This window comes from Corticium candelabrum, chromosome 5 (assembly GCF_963422355.1).
Source record: "Corticium candelabrum chromosome 5, ooCorCand1.1, whole genome shotgun sequence".
NCBI lineage: Eukaryota > Metazoa > Porifera > Homoscleromorpha > Homosclerophorida > Plakinidae > Corticium > Corticium candelabrum.
In genome coordinates, this window is record NC_085089.1 from 2,175,913 (window position 1) to 2,196,972 (window position 21,060).

The following is a 21,060-nucleotide window of genomic DNA, read 5'->3' on the forward strand; positions in this document are numbered from 1 at the left end:
GTCTAGGCCTAATAACTACGAGTGCAGGTGCATTCATTCTACACGACTCGATCTGTGCTGTACGCAAAGTCTAGTGGGCGATGACTGCTAGCAAAGTGTGACAAGTAAGCGTATCGAATAATTATTTGTAGCGTGAATGTCAGAGTATGTAGAGGCTATAACGTTACACGTTTGTTTTAGTAAGTTTGCTATCATAACACTACTAGTTTATCGGATCTCTAAACGTCTAGTGAACGTGAATTAGTTGCGTTTTGCGGGCAGGAAGCATTTCCAATACACATCGATTGCATGCAACGTCGTGGCTAGTAATCCAGTAGACAATGTAAGCTTGGGTATTGTATGTATTAGTAGCATTATTGCCTGTTAATGTTCCTATAGCCTATAGAGGGTGTCTACGTATACAACGCGTGTTAGTATCACATGCTAGTCGTGATGGTATTTGCACCTCTGGGAAGTGTAACTATAGGAGTTGGTTGTATTGCATCTGTGCATGTTAACAGAATTAATTAATTATGTCAAGGAAATCCTGTGATCTTGTGATGTGGTTTCTTCAGGTTGCATGAGCTCTAACTATGAAGGTCCTCATTGTAGGAGTCGTTTGCATTGTCATCGTAGCTGTTGTCTTGCTACTTCTCTGGTTGTGTTCTCGAAGCAAACAATTAAAACGGTTTTTGCAACTCAAGGACAAGGAAAGCACACCTATTCTTCAACTACCCGATCTGACTGTAAGTTACAGTAATACACAGTGTGTGCAGCCTCGTTTCCAGGAAGGATCTCTGTATATGGTGCCTCACTTGATTGCCGATGATGAGAAAGATGACTTTGATGGAAAAGAAAAACAACGATTGGGAGGCATAGATCCTGATGAGTTGCGAGGACGGCTGCATGGGATTCTGTCTCCACTCTCTTGTGGATTGTTGGATTTTAGTATTTATTATGATACAGAGACAAAGCATCTATACGGAGTGATATTTTGTGTAAGAGAGTTGCCTATGGTTCGAGACCGACTTCCAAATGCTCTCATTCAAGTCGAGTTAGCCTGCACTCAACAGTACGTGTATTGCACTGCTCTGAAACGTGAATCAAGCAGTCCTATATACAACGAGCCTTTCCAGTTTGGTCCCATTGATCTTAACGATCTCGTTACCTTTGGTATGCTTCATTTCCAAGTCTTTCATATCGATCACACTTGGAAGGACAGGTGCCTAGCATTTGTGGACGTTCCATTGTCTGATTTTCCGACTGAGGATTTGATAGAGGATGAGCTAAGTATCTGTCGAGCATTGATCAAGTCAGACTCTGAGCCATTTATTAGACCACATCAAGTATATAGCATCTCCAGATCGTCATCAACTGAGACAACATTCACAAATACTTTGCCTCGAAGTGGTCAAGAAACACCTTATTTACAGGAAACATCTCGTTTACAATACAGACAGCAATCACCTCAAATTTATTTGACATCAACTACTGGGGCTAAGACGATGTTAGAAGCAAACGATGGTGTACGACAACGACGTGCGAGTATGTCAGAAATGACGAGTCTATATAAACAATCTCAGTTCTCAAAACAAGTTACGACTAGTTCACCAGCAATGCTTCAACTGTCACTTTTGTATGATAGAGGCACAGCTCGACTCATTGTCATTGTATTAAAAGCTAAATATTTACAACTTCAGCCCGGTGGACTGCCACCGAATGTGCTTCTCAAACTCTATATCTACAACACTGTCACACAGCAAAAATTCTCGAAGAAAGCGGCAGAAATACAGAGGAGGACGACTGACCCTGTATTTAATGAGTCGTTCAGCTTTCGTCTACCCGAGAGTTCACTGAGTGATTATCAGCTTGTGATCTCGATTGTCGATGCAACCGAGAAAAGTCGGTTGAGGCATCGTTCGATCGGCGATATTGTCTTGGGTTGTAATGTTGATGGAGAGAGTAACAAGAAACACTGGCTGAGTGCTACACATGGTGATGGCATCGGGAAACAAGTAACGATGTGGCATGTTTTCTAACCGATAACACTCGCCTTCGATTTTGTTTCTTACGATAGTATTTGTATTGGTGATCAGGCAGATTATTCAGTGATACTTGCAGCTGTGGGACCACAGTCAGTCTATATTCAGCCGATTCTTGTAGGACAGTTGTGTGCTAGTAAACATTGTGTCGAGTTCCAAAAATACAGAATCTGTACTGCAGCTGCAGGTGTACATGTAATGATGCATTGTAGCAATACATCACTCACAATAAGTGGCAGGAAAGGTGTGCTCTCAACCACGCCCTCCTCCTTTGTAAGCTCCACCCTTCTACATATAAGCACTGTTCGAGCATACGGGTTGCTCTTGACTTCCTCTCACCATCGCACTTATTTGTCTTCCGTCTAGATCATCATGTCTAAGAACTACGACGTTCTTCTCAAAATTCTCCTCCTCGGCGACAGCGGCGTGGGCAAAACGAGTCTAATCTGTCGCTACGTCGACGACGACGTGCGGTGAGTCGTCAAACAGTCTCGTTCTTTCTATTTCTGTACAAGTCGTTTTTGCTTCATTCCGCAGTGCTACACATGTTGCCACTATAGGTGAGTTTCCGGTCGAGTATGTGTGACGACGCGTTCGCGCGTATGATCTCTCGTATCTCTTTTCTTCGGTTCGAGTCATTCATTCGGTTGGCAGGTTTTTCTTTTGTTCGCCGCACCCACGCAGTTTTGATTTAGGGATTGACTTCAAGTTGAAGACTGTGGATGTGGGAGATAAACGAGTTCGTATGCAGATATGGGACACGGCAGGACAGGAGAGATTTGAGACTCTAACCACTCAGTACTACCGCAAGGCGCAGGTGGGAGATTTAGATTGTGCACGTGTATACGTAGGATGTGGTGTGTGTGTGTGTGCGTGTGTGCGTGTGTGTGTGTGCGTGTGTGTGTGTGTGTGTGTGTGTGTGTGTGTGTGTGTGCGTGTGTGTGTGTGTGTGTGTGTGTGCGTGTGTGTGTGTGTGTCTGTGTGTCTGTGTGTGTGTGTCTGTGTCTGTGTCTGTGTCTGTGTCTGTGTCTGTGTCTGTGTCTGTGTGCATGTGAAAACATGTGAAAGTGTGGATAAAGTTTGTGGACTTTGTTTCCGCCTTTCAGTGTAGCATGATTTTTAAATAATTAAATTAATTAAGACCAGGACATCAGAGTCAATATGTTTACAAGTAAATATATTATACAGTAGTATTGTGTCTCAGTAACACAAAGATTGTTAGCTTCGGTTAGCTTCTACATAAACAATTTAATCCTCCTCGATCATACCAGACACCTTTATAATCTCTTCAGTCCCAAAAGATAGTTGCCAAGCATAGCGAGGCTTCTAATCCGGGTCTCACAACAGAAAGGGGCGTGGTCCTATATATGGCAATGTAGCCAGCTCTCGGTATCTGTGTATGTGTGCACAAACCTCCAATTTCTCCTCCCCAACACCACGTTTCATTATAAGACCACTTCAAAAAAATCATATCCATGTCTGACTACAGATCAGTAAGGAACGATTCGTACAAGTGACCAACGGCGACGAAAAAGCCTCACGAAGTTCCATTGCCCCATCCTTTTGCAGTGTAGCTAGGGATTGTGTGTACTTGACAACTGAGAAACACCAGGCAACCTACAGTCAACTATTCACACGTCTGGTACTACATACAGTAGGTATGATCAATCCTTTACTGCACTGTGCAAATCTAAGACTGTTAATAGTCGATGTTTGCCAATATCAATTTCTATGTCAATAAATACAGTTGAAAGCGGATGTTGGCTGTCAGAATCGCAATCATATTTATCTAAATTGTCCATTTATATTGCATTGTGGGAAAGGATGGTTACTTAAAACAGTTGCTGAAACCGCAATTGCATTTACACTTCTCTTGTGTACAGAAAGAATATGACTGCAAACCTGCAAACCTTCTTGTGAAACTAGACATGCCTAGTGATGTTTTATGAGTCCTTGCAGTACCACACTCTTGTCATCTAGGCCTAAATGCTATTACTTATCTGTCTGTTTAAATTCACCTGTAGGTTCTTCCAATGCAATATCATGATCATGGTGTATAGCCTCCTGTCAGAAACCATCTAAAAAGTGTTTTAGCCGTCTACAATATATGCAGTGAGTTGTAAGGGAGTAGATAGTTTCATAGCCAAAGATTGGTAGCAAATTGAATCTATTCTGAATCTACTCCTAGGGTCAAGAGCACACAAGGGCTTGCACACAGCTACATGTATATTGCAGTCCATATGCAGGGATTTTACAGTATAGCTCAAGAATCTAAGATGAACATTTACATTGTAGGTGTACATGAATCTATATAAAACAGTGGTATAGAGCTTCTGTGCATGGTTAGGTTAGGTTAGTCTAATAGATCATGATGGAAATGCGAACACCATGGTCAGTTCTAAATGTAGTTTGATCCTACATAGGCTATTAATATCTATATGGTCAAAATTGGGAAACTTAAGAGGCGCCTTTATATTGCACCTTATGGCAAGAAAAATCGTCTACAACAAAAGAATCGAGAATGATGACAAGCACGAGGATAAAATGTAATGCACTTGTTTTTTTGTTGTAAACAAAGTCAATCAGTAATACACATAAGTATAGTCTAGTAATTACTGCATATTCTGTTACACAACCACTACTAACTTTTAGACATAGCTAGCTTGTTAAGTAATAAATAATTAATTAAAATGGGAAATGTGTATCTATCATAGTTTTAATGATATTATTTCACATCATATAACTTCTCAAAACAAACAATATAATTTTTACAACTTTCAACACAAATTTACTTATTTTTTTTAATTGTACCAGTTACTAAAATATATTAATATAATATTAATTTATGCACGTATTGGGACTCCAAGGCGTTTACTTTGGCGAGTAGAAAATTTTGCGATTTCAAACACTGAAATACCATACCACTGTTGTTACAACGGAACTGAGTGCATACTTATACTGTACATTCAATTACTCTTGATCACGATCGCGAAATGACGACCTACCAGGGTTAGATACGTAAGTAATGATAATCTAAATTAATAGGAAGTTTGCATTCTACTTCCATGACAGGGTTTCAACAAATGCGTATTGTACATCTAGGACGTGGCGTTTCAGTAGACGGTCAGAAAACTCCTTTGGACATGTTACTCACCAATGCGAGGCACCTACGGATACCATGCAACTAGTTTATGTGACACTGTTTGTTATGAAACAAAGTTGTATCAATACTATCAATGAATTGAGTTAGAAAAATTGAATCATTTAGGTAATACTTTTAACTAAGCCAAGTCGCTTTATACACTCAGCGTTTTCCAATATACTTAACTTTTCCGACAGACTACAAACAGGGCATGTAATGGTTCAGTGGTTGTTTAGTCTATACAACTATTGTCAGTACGTACTACAGTAGATCTACTAGTAGGGTTAGCACAAGGTCATTTGGTTGCATGTATGTCATTGTGACAGCACATTTGTTGGAGGCAGTGCACGTATTACCTGAGGAATGAAACGTTATGGTACAGTAGTGCAGGCAGGCCGGTCACGTGATGTACGTACGATGGCTTGTAATTTATTATTGGTGTCTAGGGAATACTTCTTGTGTACGACGTTACGAGCGGGAGGTCGTTCAAGAATGTACGAAGATGGTTGGCCAGCATAGAGGAGGTACGTTAAATTTGTTGGCCTCGGTTTGGTCATCATTTTCAACGACCGTCGCTCTGTTCTACGATAGAACGCAAGTCAGAATATAAAAAGATTAATAGTCGGTAACAAGTCTGACATGCTGGTCGGCCGAGAGGTCACCGTCAAACAAGGAAAACAGGTAACACTAAAGCAGGTCATACGTGCCTGTAGGCAATCAATCTGCAACGGCAAATTCGTAAATGTTGTGTATTGTGATGTGTAGCTAGCTTCCGAGTATAAACTTCCGTTTATGGAAGTGAGCGCGTTGAAAAACACTAACGTATCTGAGGTGAGTTTATGGGTCTGGCTGGCCGAGTTAATGTGGAATGTAAATGCTAAGCTGGTTATAGTAAAAAAATTAGAGTGCATGACCTACAGTATCAACAACACTTGTGCCGTACTGTACTTATTCTAGACTCGTATGAGTCTACTTTTATTTCAGGTTTCTAAGTATTATAGTTTGGAGCATTTATTATACCATGTTTCCACAAGTAGTAGCCTAGGGTTACTATTTTTAATCATCTCGGACCATGGGTAACTATTCAAGCGTGGGTTATTATTGCAAGCTTCCTCGACCGAGAATATACCGGTACCTACGAGTGTTGGACAACACCGTTTGCGTACAATGAGATGGCTCCATTGTTACCAATGAACATGCATCAAACAACTATATGCAAACATGCATACAAGCTGCCATATTCGAAACGACTTCAGTGACCACGTGGCTTGCCTTGAGCTCCAAGATTGTATTGCACGTGCACAGATGAAATTGTGCAGACTTCGTTCTGCATGTTGCTGCATATAGTGACTCATGGGTTACTGTTCGAGCATGGGTTTCTGTTTTTTTAACATGGGTTACTACTCGTGGAAATACGTTTACAAGCCTAATATTTGGTTACGTTTCAAGGAAAGAATGGCCGCCGTGGGTTTTGGTAGACTAATCAGAGTTGCGTATATACCGACTTCAACTTTGCATCCTGGTAATATATGACGTATTTTATTTGAAATAGGCTTGTTCGTATTGCTGCATTTAGCCTGCATGCCTGCACCAAATACCGATGCATTCCTCCCACATGCTGGTGTAAGCGAGGTTGAACATACTCATCAATATGGTGTGGGAGCATGACATTTGTTTCCTGAAATACGTTACAACCACAAGACATGAGATATACTGCATTGTTCTATTGTCAGAGTAATGTGTAGGCTTGAATGTCCAGCCGGTCATTCCACGTGCGAGGAGAAATCTCTTTATAGGGGAAAGGACCGGCTGGACACTACCTGAGCCTAAGAATGTTGTTTTCCTGTCCAATTTGTTGTATATAGGTAGGTAATATTATGATCACATGACTCGTGCCCAATCAAGTGTTAGGTGGGTCACATGAAATACACCAATTCCCTGCTTTCTCCTCCCACCTCCTGTTACATATCACCACATAGGGAGAGACCAGGAGTCAATATGAGTAAGCATGGAATGACCAACAAGGCATGATACGTGTAGCAGCTAGATTAGGTAATAGGTTGGAACAAAGGTGTGCAATATCAAAAACAACAAATGCTCAACTCAGTGACAAATGCTTGTGCTTTCCTCCATAATCTCATTCTTGGCCTCGTTCCAAAGGCACGAGCCATGCGAGACAGCTTGTCTTCAGAAACTATCAGGTAGCTACCAATATCAATCAACGTGCTTCATGTATGTTCACTCACTACAAGTAGTGGTTTAGTAGAGTGTGTATGACAATGACTACTTGATGTCCAGATCACCTTATCCTTATGTGGGGAGAAATCCTACTTGTATATGTAGACAAAGACTAAGTATATACATGTTAATTAATTATTGATACTGTTGTCAGCTTACCATCTAGCCATATAACAGTGGGGCTTTGTTTTTAGGCATTTGGAGCTCTGGCAGGTCTAGTAGTCAATCAGGTACATACAACATATACTATTGTATTCAGTATTACATGCATGACGACTTTGTGAATTCTCGATTCCTTAGCAATCTGGCACAGAACCAGCCAAACAAGTAGAAAGGAGAGAAACTATTCAGCTTCAGCCGCAATCAAGCAAAGATGAAGGAGGTTGCAGTTGCTAGTACATTTAGTAGTTCATACATAGAGTATGATTTGCAAGACAAGCAGGTGTACGCCAGACGTCATTTGTAAAGCACGCGACTAGACAGAAAGAGTAGATTTTATACTATATTGAATGAAATGTAATATCGACAAAGCATCACGTCACGAACTCTACTGGTTCGAGTTCGGCCCACGCCGGCGTCCGAATGTGGCCACAACGTTGACAAATCGACGATTGTACTGCATTCGCCTCTTCGCACGACCCGTTCGCTTCTTCTTCTTTTCCTGTTTCTCAACCTTCGGGGTTTGACCTTTTACCTTGCCAGCACGAGCAAGAGATCCGTGAACCTTTCCTGCAGTCATACAAAACAGACTTCTAATCCAGTGTGTCCCTTAAGGGGGCCCCACACCATGCCTACCTCCTGGAAGCCGAACTGTAGCATCAACTGTTACATTTTCTAATAGGAACGAGGACAACTGAACTTCATCCTCCAGCGGCTGGCCAGCGAATTTGAGCAGGAGGCTATTGGGCGAGAGGCCCTCTCTCGACTCTAGCAAACATTTCACATCCCAGGCAGTTGTGTCGCTGTCGACGTCTACTACATGAGTCTCTTGAGCTCGCACGAAGATCTGCATCGCTCCAAGTGAATAAGGGAACACGTGAACGCTTATAAACGATTGGAGCTTGCGCAACAAGACGCAATTGCGCACATGCGCACTAGTCAGAGCATGTTTCTTACGCTTAGGCAATATTTCCATCTTTGGTAAAAGACTTTTCATTAACTTATAAAATACAAAGTGCAGCTTACAGCACTTACTACCAATAACATTTAAAATTCATCAAGTGCCAGCAGCTCTAGCAAACTCATGATCGCCATCCATCCAATTGAGTCTATCATACCAGCACGAGGTAAGCAGTTAGAAAAAATAAAAAGATAGCCTGAATTCCGGTAAAATGCTTAGCTGGGGCAGAACTGAAGCAGAGATTCTCAGAGTCCCCATCAACAACTTCAAATCCAAAGTCGTCAAATCCAGGAGGCTACACCATTACAAACACAAACAATTTGTAAATGACAACATCAAACATCACAGCAACAACTAGTAATACTCCCATATCTTGAAAGTTGAGAAAACTTTCAACTGACTTGAACATTTGGTGTGGGAATATGTAGTCGTCTCCACACACATATCGATCTACAGAGTGCCACAAGCCATATATCAATTTTATTAGCTACAAAGAAAGTTGTAATTGTAAATTTCTGATTTCGTTGCCTGTTGTATGTACACTTTAAGTACAATCAAAAACCCAGACAGAACAAAATCCCAGAACATCCCTTCTATGTATACACTTGCAATCTGAGTCAAGTTGTAGGTACAAAACAAGAGCCTCAAGAAATTTAATCAGGTCTATTTCTTGGTGATCCTCACAGTGGCATATACCTTGTCAGACTGGTGAGAACTTAAGGAGAGTGTAGAAAGGCCTCCCAAGATCATAGGCACAACCAAATTCCTAGTAACCTGTCACAACTAGCTACAATCTGGAATAAGCACAAAAAGTTGCTGCTCATCAATTTCACCTAGCTAAGCCAGATGATATCCAAGCCGCTCAAACCTGCACTTCTAATAAATCATTCAGATTGTACAAACAAATACAACTCATAATAGCAGCATGTTCTATGAAGAATTCTCTTGCAGATTTTGAATCTACAACTAGTTGTCAACTCGAAACAACTTTTAATGAATAGAGAAGCACATTACAGTGCTAAACCCTCGGCCAGTGTATGTAATCACATATCTCCATCATGTGATAATGTTTTGCATACTTAGGTTTTAGCCCAACCCACTCGTCTCAGCTAAGGTTTCCAATGCATTCATCTAGCTAAACAACGATGCAAAGCCGCGTCTCCAGACTTGCATACTTACAGGTTAGTCGCTTTGTTGGACAAACAAATGCACTGTCATAGACAATGCATGTTCCCTTTGCAAATTCCCGTGAAGCACCAAATTTCTGTTAAAGACAACACTAGTGATTTTTGCAACAACACCGCCACCACCACCTCCCACCACCACTCACCCACCCACCCACCCCGCACTCGGCCACGCACACCGAAAATTCAAGCTGTCAGACTGCAGAACCTCTATGCAGAAACGCTGTGGAAGCAAAATGTTACAAGTCAGGTACAGCTACAGGTACCCAATGGCGCCTGACTCCAGCACCTTCACTCTAGCTAGACACCTGGTTGTTGGTGGGAAACATGCATGTGCAAATGTAGACAATATGCGTTGTTTCTATGTGCTAAACCCTTATGTAAAGCAAAGGGCTACACACCATGTACAGGATGGACAACCAGTGGTCGAATTCTAGCTACCAGCTACCAAACAAAGATAGGTAGAGCCTCATGATTACATCACGTTTGTCTATTGGTCAGTAATAACACCACTTCTCAACTATTGGTCAGAATAGCTTCATTTACATCTGCACTAATGGAGTATAAATACGGTCGTACAATCAATCATACATCAGACGACTACTATACCCTTAAGCCCGGTTCACAGTACGATGCTGGCACAGCGTCTGTGGTGACAGCGTCTGCGGTGCCAGCGTCTGCGAGTGTCCTGGATGCTGACAAGGACGCTCACACGAGCGTCAGCAAAGACACTGGTGCTGGACCATTCACAGTATTGCGTCTGACGAGCATCCATCGCACAAAGAATACACTGCGACAGTGGTCTGGCGCTGCTAAGTAACCACGTGTGTACAATGTACTCGCGACAGACATGGACGACGTTTTGCTTTTGTTGCGCCGCTGCGCCATAGTCTTGACCAAGCGTTTTCTTTCATCCTTATGTCCTTGTACTGCTTTGACTGAACTTGCCAAACGCAGGGAAAAACCACGCACACACTCAATGAAAACTTCCATCAACAAATGCCATGTGAACAAATAAAATATCTCGGATACGTTCAGTGACTGACTTTCGATTGGTTGAAACGGAGCACGTGATGTCATCGGACGTTGAGTCACTTCCAGCTAGGACGCTCGATTAGAACGTTTCTTTATTCCAGCATCGTGGACGCTCACCTAGCGTCGTGTGAGCGTCGTACAAACGTCACGGACGCTGACATGTTCACAGTATGACGCTGACGCTTGCTCATCGCCAGCGTCCAAGACGCTTGTACGACACTCATGCCAGCGTTATACTGTGAACCAGGCTTTAGCCTAGATATCCGGGCCTTGGGTATTTAACAGCAACCTTCAATCATTACTTTGTAACCCACATTTGCTCTACAGTCTATTCTAAATACAGTAGGATGTCATTTATCCAAACACCAGTTATCCAAATGCGTTGGTCTATTGACACGTCACAACTGCAAATTAGAAGTGGTTCCTTCCATACTAGAGAAGCTACAAGTTAACTGTACAAGAGTTCTGACAGCTGCTGCTATGCATGTATTGAAGAAGACTATGGAATTGCGAGGTCTAGAATTGGTAGGTCTACCATGTGTGACATTGTAAACACTAAGAACAAACTGCAGAAACTTTCCACTCTCAGCAGTCCCATAAGTGTAGCCAGCAGACATCAGTTATCCGAAATTATTCAGAGTTACAAAAGTAAAGGTCCTGAAGTGCTCAGATAGTGACATCCTACTGTAATCATCAACTTGCCGAGTTAACAGCTACATAAATCTTTACAACAGTTGAATCGCCAAAGTGTAACTTACAACACTACAAACTCTAGCATTACAAGCCATATAATGCCTACCTCTATCTGGTAAAATTGTTTCTTCATTTCCAGCAAATCCCTTGCATGGACTTGACACAAGAAGGCCACACTCACTCAGACGCTTCACAAAAAATGCTGCAACAACTTTTATATATAAAACAATACAAAAACAACATACACTGGTCCTAAACAGAGTGCTTCCATTTCCGAATGCTTCTGCGGCCCAATCAGAACATATTCGAATATTGCTTGTGGCGGTATTTACATACTACGCAATTAATTGTGACTTAACATTATTACATACGGAAAACAATCAAAAGCTGTAGAACCTTTGGTTGGTCAGGACTGCAGCCCAGACAATAGAGAACAGCCATAGGATGGTCTCTGATGTCTCCTCGAAGTCTACAAGTATCGCCAACATCTAAAGTCAAAATACACATACTACACATATTGTATATATGGTGTAATTCACAGTAATGTACAATACAATTAGCATCATGCCACAGATGAATATAACTTAGTTTACATCAGACAGACATTGAAAATAAATGTGTTGGCATCTCACACTTGGTCCTAAATACACGCTACTTTCAAATTTACTGATGTAAGCTCTGACACCATTAATGTTTGTAGCTATAATACAGTCAGACCTCGTTATCCCGACACCTTATAATCCGACACCCTCACTTTCTGACTAAGGTACACGTGAAATCAATTTACATGGGTCACCGTGTATCTGTTACTGTTAGTCCAACAGAACCCAACGGGACAAATGTGGTCGGAATAACAAGGTCTGACTGTATAACAGTATGTACATTGTATATTATAGCATAACTGTGAACCTCCTGTAGCACATTGTATCAATTAAGAAGCCATGAGTATTTGTAGCTGGGACTGATATATTGGATGCAGCATGCCACTGCAGTTATTCTTTCACTACAGAATCTAATATCTATATATAGTAATGTCTCGATTAATTAAAAGTAAAGCCACCTACAAAGTTGTTCGATTGTTCTCACTTCTAGCAGATGCTGTGGTTAGTCCTAGTCATGCAACAATGCTTAGTAGCAGACTAACCCTTCCAACAACAAACTCAATCTGCAGTACAAAATCGTAGTCTAATCTCATTCTTCCATGAGACATCAGCCTAGTGATCGAGCTATGTGATGAAATCTGGTGTAAATCTTGACACTAAATAATTCCTTCTCTGCCTGCATGCCTAGCATTTGTTCTGCTAACACAATCGAAAAACAACAATTAGATCACCACACTTTGTCCACTGTTAGAATACACTCCTTGCCGAGTCGCATGATTTCTATAACTACTGCTAGCTTGATAAGTTGTACATGTATATATCCTTCAAATATCTGCTGGCATAAATCTGACCCTAGACCATCTATAACGTGCGATGTATAGGCATTTCTTGCTTAGATGCTTAAAAGCCATAGCAACGTTTCTGTCTACTAGCATACCAGCAGCAAATTTGTTAATTATTTTAATTAACAATTAACATCACTATGCATGCGAATACACCATATAGTAGGGATTGAGAAATCAGTCACAACTCTAATGCTACACAAACTGTCAAATGATTTCACCATTCAAAGATACATTACTATTTAAGCACATGTTGATTATTGCTATTCTCATATTGACCACTACTAGAGCTACTTTTACCAAATATCAATTGTACCTGTTAGCATGAGAAAAAGTTCCTCAATCTCTGCATCGTGGGGAGGCTTGCAGCAGGCCATGTCCGAATACCGTGTACAGAAACTCAAACCCAGTGGCTAGATGACATAATTTTATTTAGAAAGTGACCATCGTAAAACCAACCCCGTGACAAGGATTGGACACCTTCGAAGGCTTTTCTCCAGTTAGGGCACAGGTATCTTCACCAAAGCCACTCTGCACTGCTTGAAGCAAAACGAGGAAAACAAACAGAGCCATGCTTGTTGGGAAGGTGTGGTTGTTAACAGCTTTCCCGGATGTTCCAAACAAACCTCAAAAAAATGAAGAAATAATTTGTAATAGTATTTATGATTTTACTAATTTCTTTTCTAGACAACACAGTTTTTATTTCCGGTGCAATTGCTACTGTTTGTAGTCGTATCAAGGTGATCACGTGATGCGCCCGACTAGTCTCGCGTACGCGCGTGGCCGGACTCCTTTCTGCCGCGTCATTTCCGGGCGTACGCCAATGTTTACAGCGCTTGAGTCACACGTCACGTACACCGACTGTTGTGTCGTTTTGGTGAGAGAGTAGCGGCTTCGGCTTGCGTTTACGATGCTGATGAGACTCGTGTAGTGTTCTCTCTCATTTGCTCACCGTGACGTCGCCTGTGTAGGCACTACAAGAGGTTAGTTGAATACGTACTACTGATAGCTAGTACCTTGGTACGGTACGTGGCATGCATCTACAGGCAAGTCTTTGTAGCCAGAACGACATCTGGAAGGTACTAGAGCTTAATTAATTGTACCCCTTTAAGTGCTAGACGTGATGGCATTGGTCGTTCAAATGGATTGCCTGTAATTACATCGTAGAATTGTGTGCGGCCATTTGTAATGCAATAGTACAAGTAGCAATGCCAGGGCCAGGTCAAGAGGGGGATTCAGGGGGTTGAAACTCCCTCTTTTCCAATAGGCGTGGTTCAATAATTTCATATAATTTTATTAGAAAAGAGAAAATTAGTAATGCTATAACTAACTGCTAACGGTGAACCCCCTCTTTCAAAAATTCCTGGATCCGGCGCTGAATGCCAATATTCTCCAGCCAACAAGATTGTGGGAAAACACAGGTAGTCTATCTATGAGAGTATTTGACCTGAGCTAGACGTACAGTATAGCTAGTTTCAGTATATTTTAGTGTCACAGTTTCCATAACTGCACTCAATCAATAACTACAGGTACAGTGTACAATGGTTTGTTGCCTCCAAAAACTAGCGCGCGCTAGGAAAGAAGTGTCTCCTTTGGCGGTAAGATTGAAGCTTTTTAAGGTGGTAAGTCAGACACAACTGCAGGGTTAGGTCTGCAGCTGTTGACGTGTTATGACTGTGACTGGAATCACTTTTGAATAATTATGGTCTTGGTGTATGCCCTCGTTGAATAACTGTATAGTAAAACATTGGCATCTATTCACCTGCATGTAGACTACAGTCGTCATTCTCGTTGACGATCGAATTCAAGTGTGTGTGTGTGTGTGTGTGTGTGTGTGTGTGTGTGTGTGTGTGTGTGTGTGTGTGTGTGTGTGTGTGTGTGTGTGTGATCTATAAAACTTCCAGGTAACATACTCTTAGCACCCACCCCAAATTAAGGTACAAAGTGAATGTACCTAAAAGCATATAGAACAATTTGAGGTCCGGTCATTGTTTCCCTAATCTTCTCTTTGCATAGAATTCATAAAAACAATAGTTTATACTTAATTGTGGCACTAACTTTTTTAGCAAAGCTTCAATTTGAACAAGGTCTTCATTCTAAACTTTTCTACTTTTCTTCCATGGTGTAACTGTATTTGTATATATCAGACCTTGTCAATATGTTATGTATTTTAGTGTGTCAAAATTAACATTCATGTGAATGCAAGTTTGATATGTTGTGATGATGGAAAGTCATACCTAGAAAAATGTGAACTCAATAGAACAAGATGTGAATCTACCGAGGTCATACAAGTGAACCACAAGGGCCAGTGCATAAAAACAGAGATGACAAAGACAGTAGGATCGAACCGCATGGACGAGTGCGATTCTATCATTTGTGGACTGGGTATGAGGTGCAAAGCTTGCGGACACCAAGAACGGCTCGTGTGCATTTGCTCGAATCTTTGCCCACCTACAACTAGTGAAGTATGCCGCTCAGACAACATCGTGTGTGTGTGTGTGTGTGTGTGTGTGCGCACGCGTGTTGTGTGTGGTTAAGGTTCACTGACTGAAGTGACAGTTCAATATACCTTTGATCAGCTCAATACAGGTGGAATAAAATAGGAGGTACTTCGCACCATGCATGCATGTGTACACAAGAGAACTATGCAAAGTGCTCTGACAAGCCAGAGCTCTTCCCTTCAGTCGACGGGAGCATATTTAAACTAACTAGCCATGTTACATGCAACTTTAACTTAATGGCATGTGCATGTGCTCTAGAAGTACAGCAAGTGTCCTTGCTACTTTGTGTCAACTGTCACTTACCCAGGCAGTTCCTAGCTCTACCTGCAATGCTAATAATAACAACAAACATTGAACATATATTGCCAGACTGTTGCTCATGCCCTATAGCTATTAATTTCTAATATTTGTATTGCCAATGTCAGGGACACAGTAAATTTGTAAATGCCTACACTTATGTAACTCCCGCATAAAATTTTACAGACAGACATGTTGTGTACGATAAAGATTATAAACTAAACTTACAGCTAGTTTGCTCTATCTTATTTGGCATTTGCTATTTTTTAGATATTTGTTCCCTTTCAAGGCTTGGCTGTCTGTTAATAGTCCTTGCATTAATAGTCTTTTGCAGACTCTTGTCTCAACATCCAGTTTGAAGAAGGACTACCATGCAGGAACATTGAGAGGTCAGTTACATACGTTTTTCCTAGCATATATCATGTTGCTAAGTGTCTGTTAGAGAATGAAGTGACACTGTCTCATTGCATTTGAGTTTTGTCATGTCTCTAGTTTGTCTGTCTATTATGAGCCATGTCATTATCTACAACAAAGACCCCTGTGTTGCTCATGCATGAGAGCTGTATTATCAGCAATGAATGAAACCAATTCTATGAAGTTGTGTGTGTGTGTGTGTGTGTGTGTGTGTGTGTGTGTGTGTGTGTGTGTGTGTGTGTGTGTGTGTGTGTGTGTTGCTAGACAACCCGTCCTCTTAGCCAGGAATTTTTATTAAAGGGGAAAAACTAAAATTTTAGTGCCCAATTTTTAGGCTAGTAACTTTAATTAATGGCAAACTCTGTTCCTCAGGACCACAGAGATTCAAATCCATCCTTTGGGGTGCAATAGAATGCCATCCGGCCCATAAGTGCCGTTACACAAGGTTGAGTTTCTTTAGTTAGTAAACAGTAAATAACCAAAGATCTCAAATCTTGTCTTGTTTATAGTGGTAGCAACTTGCTCCAAACGTGATTACAGTACTACTGAGTGATGTATTCAATTGAGTTTCATATTCATGTGTGGTAATGTTGAATGATCTAGTCAGTGCATGGATGGTCCAGAACTCTCATTTTGTGTGTGTGTGTGTGTGTGTGTGTGTGTGTGTGTGTGTGTGTGTGTGTGTGTGTGTGTGTAGGTCATGTAGGTAGATGAGCTTCGACTTCCAAAGAAATTGATGTTTGGGAATTAAGGAAGACAAGACCTGGCCATGGAACAAAAAGCCAGGAGGTGGAGAGACTAATTATATAATCTTTACACTAGACGTTATGCCTCGAGCCAAATTGCACTTAGCTCGAGCCAACACCCTTTACACGAGGCCAAATTTGACCGGGCGCCTAGCTAGCTCAAGCCAAATCATCAATGTAAATCCGGTATTAGTCAGTCAAGATTTAGAGTCAGTAGGTGCCAAGGAAACCTGGTACACAGAGATACCAATGTAAGACAGGAAAGGGTGGTATATGAAGAACATATGTGCAGCAAACGTACTATCTCAAGGGGAAGATTACATCTATGAATGCAGGAGAACATTTCAATGATCACGCAACCTTCAAGGTGCGTGTGTGTGTGCGTGCAATTTACCCTGCTTGGTCAATGGTCTTGCCAACCAAGTTATTGGTTGAAGTTTGGCACAAGTGAGAATGCCTCAAGGTTTAGTGTGGGTGGGTGGGTGGGTGTCCGTGCGTGTGTGCTTGCTTCCTGGAGTGGGTTTCTAACTTTCGAGTGAAGTCAAATGCGACAGCCTTTTCAGATATTGAACCTGAACCATTCAGGCACCGCTAAAGGTTATTGCAGACATGTAGGACATGTGCATGATGCTTTGTCACATGAGCATTCAATACCGTTCTTCTGTTCATACTCGACAGTGCGTCAGTTAGTGCTATAAGTTAGGTAGTCTTTAGTACACTATAACTTATACTTTCGTAGAGTTAATTTACACAACTATCATATGCAACAAGCTTGCTCTTGCTGTATGGGAGCCAGAGAGGCCTTTTGATTGGGGGAATCCTGAAATAACCGTAAAATACGTTTGTATATACAGTAATGTTAACGTTGAGTGAGCAATGTGCTAATAACAGCAATCCTGCGAAAAGAAGCATTACGTAGCCACCTAGCTGATGTTGTATGACCGCGTGCTGTACAATCAATCGTTTATGCAGATAGACAAGACAGATTGCGTGGTCAACATACCATCTTATCAAGCACTGACAGAATGCACTGTGAACTGTTGTGGAATGTATAGTCATATACGGTTGCGTATACATTCGATTTACATATTGAGAAAAATCTTTGAGTCTACTGGCTCGTGACAGCTGATATTAGTGCATGACAATAAAAAGGAATTGTTGATCTGAATTGCTTAACCGACTTCTTACCGTATTTTGCCAGAAACCAAGCTTGTTATACTGGTTATGGGTTGCAAATACGGATTCTTGATTGCTGGCAATTAGTGCAAGATGGGTATACGAACGGTGATTCAATTGTGGCGATCAAAGTGCATGCTAACGTCTAGTATATGCTGCATATCGTACCCAGAGAATTGAACCATGCAATATCGTCTACATGCAGAGAGGACAGTACTCGAAGTGGGAAACAGTTTGGACCACCAATACGTACAGCAATATTAATGTTGCATAGTAGATGGAGCCAAACTCAAGCTGACAACTTATTTTAACGTGCAGTTCTATACGCACGCCACGTACGGAGACAGTGTAATTGTATACACGTACCAACACTTCTACTGCAGTAAGTATATATACTTTCAGCTTAGCGACAAGGAGCGACTACACAGCAATCTTAACTATACAACTAGATTAACGTGGTGTACGTATTGTTTGTACTTATAGAAGCCATTCGCGTTCTTATTCATAGAGAAACCAACAAACCAATTGCATGTAGTAAACTAACGCTATCGACCGCTGATACCCAAAGAAAAGTTGAGCGCCTTTCGCGACACTTCGCGCTCCAAACGGAAGATCAAACCATTTCTATTCGTCGAACCCTGCAATGACGAATTATTAATGAGATTTAATTAACTAAAGGGGTAAACAACAGATGTATGAGAGATGCACACTTGATAAGAATTTCGAGAAGAACTGAACTAAAAATAGCGAACAGCTGCATATTATAAGTATATTCGCAATTTTAAGAGTTTCATGATTTCTAGATCAAACTGTATGTTATGTGCATATTAGCAATTTTTCCAAGATTTATGATTTTGAGATCACATTTCAGAGTACATATATATATATAGATCTAAGAACATGAACAATGTTATACAACATCGATCAAACATAGCTAGCATGGTGTATGCGTGTACTTGAATACTATGTAGCTACAGGGAGCGAATCCATGCCGACGAACAGTAGCTAATGGGGAAATGATACCATACAACCAACAATGAGAGTTCAGAGTTCAGAGGGAGGACTTACAAGTTTAGTTAAAGCACTTGTACCATCATCTATTCCACCATTTCAAGAGCTGAAGTCTTCTTGGAAGGACGGCAAAGTCAAATGGCAACTACTACAGAAATAATACTGATCATCATTTCAATTGCTGCTATTCAGCAAGTAGCAGCGACAGTTAATTCCGGCTGCGATGCCAGCACGTGCTGCTGCGTCAAGAGCGCCACTGCCACGCAGTCGGGCAACGAAGTCAGCGTGCAAGTCAGCCAGTCCGGTTCGCAATGCGGCGCTCATACGGCGGCGACGGTCACGTGTCACGTGGAGAGCGACACGGTCTGCATCGAGTCCGGCGACAATCCCAGCTTCGCCGTCTACAAGAGCGGCGCAATCGCCTACGTAGTCAAAGACCTGGACGACGACAGCTGCGACGCGCGAATGCGCTGTCAGTCGGGACCGTGCGCCGTCAGCACGTCGGATTGGGCCGGGCAGTACGCAGAAACGAGCGACGCGCCGGCCACCTGGCCTCCGCGCTGCGATGCGCGGCAGTGCTGCTGTGCGGCGGCGGCCACCGTCTCCGGCAGCGGATCGGCGCTGACACTGACCTACAAGCCGGTAGCCGGCGCCAGCGGATGTCCGAGCAACGGGGCCAACGTGACGATGAGCTGCCGCGTACGAGGCGACCTCTACATGACATGCGGCGACGTCAGCAGCGGCGTCCTGATAAGGAAACGGGGCAGCGGCCCCGTCACTTACGTCATCGCTCATCGGGACGCCTGCAACAGCGAGTTCGAGTGCATGGGCGGAGGCTGCAGCAGCAAGGGAGTCTTCACGGGACGCTACCGGGCCGTCGGCGTGACGGGCACTCCTCGGCCCACCACCGTATCCGCCACGTCAGCGACGACCGTTTCCGGCTGCGATGCCAGCACGTGCTGCTGCGTCAAGAGCGCCACTGCCACGCAGTCGGGCAACGAAGTCAGCGTGCAAGTCAGCCAGTCCGGTTCGCAATGCGGCGCTCATACGGCGGCGACGGTCACGTGTCACGTGGAGAGCGACACGGTCTGCATCGAGTCCGGCGACAATCCCAGCTTCGCCGTCTACAAGAGCGGCGCAATCGCCTACGTAGTCAAAGACCTGGACGACGACAGCTGCGACGCGCGAATGCGCTGTCAGTCGGGTCCGTGCGCCGTCAGCACGTCGGATTGGGCCGGGCAGTACGCAGAAACGAGCGACGCGCCGGCCACCTGGCCTCCGCGCTGCGATGCGCGGCAGTGCTGCTGTGCGGCGGCGGCCACCGTCTCCGGCAGCGGATCGGCGCTGACACTGACCTACAAGCCGGTAGCCGGCGCCAGCGGATGTCCGAGCAACGGGGCCAACGTGACGATGAGCTGCCGCGTACGAGGCGACCTCTACATGACATGCGGCGACGTCAGCAGCGGCGTCCTGATAAGGAAACGGGGCAGCGGCCCCGTCACTTACGTCATCGCTCATCGGGACGCCTGCAACAGCGAGTTCGAGTGCATGGGCGGAGGCTGCAGCAGCAAGGGAGTCTTCACGGGACGCTACCGGGCCGTCGGCGTGACGGGCACTCCTCGGCCCACCACCGTATCCGCCACGTCAGCGACGACCGTTTCCGGCTGCGATGCCAGCACGTGCTGCTGCGTCAAGAGCGCCACTGCCACGCAGTCGGGCAACGAAGTCAGCGTGCAAGTCAGCCAGTCCGGTTCGCAATGCGGCGCTCATACGGCGGCGACGGTCACGTGTCACGTGGAGAGCGACACGGTCTGCATCGAGTCCGGCGACAATCCCAGCTTCGCCGTCTACAAGAGCGGCGCAATCGCCTACGTAGTCAAAGACCTGGACGACGACAGCTGCGACGCGCGAATGCGCTGTCAGTCGGGTCCGTGCGCCGTCAGCACGTCGGATTGGGCCGGGCAGTACGCAGAAACGAGCGACGCGCCGGCCACCTGGCCTCCGCGCTGCGATGCGCGGCAGTGCTGCTGTGCGGCGG

The 21,060-nt window shown here is 43.5% G+C and overlaps 4 protein-coding genes and 1 long non-coding RNA gene across 5 annotated transcripts; 3 read left to right on the forward strand and 2 right to left on the reverse strand.

The window, feature by feature from the left end:
* Nucleotides 1–18: 18 nt before the first annotated feature.
* Nucleotides 19–2,228, forward strand: LOC134180171 (uncharacterized). Its single transcript, XM_062647266.1, has 2 exons — nt 19–104; nt 555–2,228. The coding sequence occupies exon 2, from the start codon at nt 573–575 to the stop codon at nt 2,016–2,018; it is 1,446 nt and encodes a 481-aa protein (XP_062503250.1). The 5' UTR covers nt 19–104; nt 555–572; the 3' UTR covers nt 2,019–2,228.
* A 121-nt stretch (nt 2,229–2,349) lies between these two features.
* Nucleotides 2,350–7,897, forward strand: LOC134180176 (ras-related protein Rab-13-like). Its single transcript, XM_062647269.1, has 8 exons — nt 2,350–2,494; nt 2,559–2,581; nt 2,717–2,838; nt 5,610–5,687; nt 5,755–5,844; nt 5,929–5,994; nt 7,596–7,631; nt 7,702–7,897. The coding sequence occupies exons 1-8, from the start codon at nt 2,394–2,396 to the stop codon at nt 7,795–7,797; spliced, it is 612 nt and encodes a 203-aa protein (XP_062503253.1). The 5' UTR covers nt 2,350–2,393; the 3' UTR covers nt 7,798–7,897.
* On the reverse strand, nt 7,891–8,460 carry LOC134180177 (ubiquitin-like FUBI-ribosomal protein eS30 fusion protein). Its single transcript, XM_062647270.1, has 2 exons — nt 8,197–8,460; nt 7,891–8,130 (listed from the first exon to the last, which is right to left on the reverse strand). The coding sequence occupies exons 1-2, from the start codon at nt 8,411–8,413 to the stop codon at nt 7,949–7,951; spliced, it is 399 nt and encodes a 132-aa protein (XP_062503254.1). The 5' UTR covers nt 8,414–8,460; the 3' UTR covers nt 7,891–7,948.
* A 77-nt stretch (nt 8,461–8,537) lies between these two features.
* Nucleotides 8,538–13,472, reverse strand: LOC134180317 (uncharacterized). Its single transcript, XM_062647450.1, has 7 exons — nt 13,358–13,472; nt 13,194–13,290; nt 11,830–11,921; nt 11,679–11,768; nt 11,540–11,621; nt 8,886–8,971; nt 8,538–8,816 (listed from the first exon to the last, which is right to left on the reverse strand). Exons 1-7 carry the CDS (start codon nt 13,448–13,450, stop codon nt 8,673–8,675), a joined length of 684 nt encoding a protein of 227 aa, XP_062503434.1. The 5' UTR covers nt 13,451–13,472; the 3' UTR covers nt 8,538–8,672.
* Nucleotides 13,473–13,701: 229 nt separating this feature from the next.
* LOC134180458 (uncharacterized) lies at nt 13,702–16,449 on the forward strand. The gene is made up of 3 exons (XR_009970003.1): nt 13,702–13,860; nt 15,052–15,342; nt 15,946–16,449. It is a non-coding gene; the product is annotated as an uncharacterized LOC134180458 (long non-coding RNA).
* The last annotated feature ends 4,611 nt before the right edge of the window (nt 16,450–21,060 follow it).

Excerpts from the sequence above, each read along its gene's own strand:
- LOC134180317 (XM_062647450.1), bottom strand. The coding sequence starts at position 13,450 with ATGGCTCTGTTTGTTTTCCTCGTTTTGCTTCAAGCAGTGCAGAGTGGC. Across the intron at positions 13,291-13,357 it reads CTGGAGAAAAGCCTTCGAAG|CCACTGGGTTTGAGTTTCTG; the intron begins GTGTCCAATCCT and ends TATGTCATCTAG. Across the intron at positions 11,922-13,193 it reads ACTTTTTCTCATGCTAACAG|ATGTTGGCGATACTTGTAGA; the intron begins GTACAATTGATA and ends TTTTGACTTTAG.
- LOC134180176 (XM_062647269.1), top strand. The coding sequence starts at position 2,394 with ATGTCTAAGAACTACGACGTTCTTCTCAAAATTCTCCTCCTCGGCGAC. Across the intron at positions 2,582-2,716 it reads TACACATGTTGCCACTATAG|GGATTGACTTCAAGTTGAAG; the intron begins GTGAGTTTCCGG and ends GTTTTGATTTAG. Across the intron at positions 2,839-5,609 it reads AGTACTACCGCAAGGCGCAG|GGAATACTTCTTGTGTACGA; the intron begins GTGGGAGATTTA and ends ATTGGTGTCTAG.
- LOC134180171 (XM_062647266.1), top strand. The coding sequence starts at position 573 with ATGAAGGTCCTCATTGTAGGAGTCGTTTGCATTGTCATCGTAGCTGTT.
- LOC134180177 (XM_062647270.1), bottom strand. The coding sequence starts at position 8,413 with ATGCAGATCTTCGTGCGAGCTCAAGAGACTCATGTAGTAGACGTCGAC. Across the intron at positions 8,131-8,196 it reads TACAGTTCGGCTTCCAGGAG|GAAAGGTTCACGGATCTCTT; the intron begins GTAGGCATGGTG and ends GTATGACTGCAG.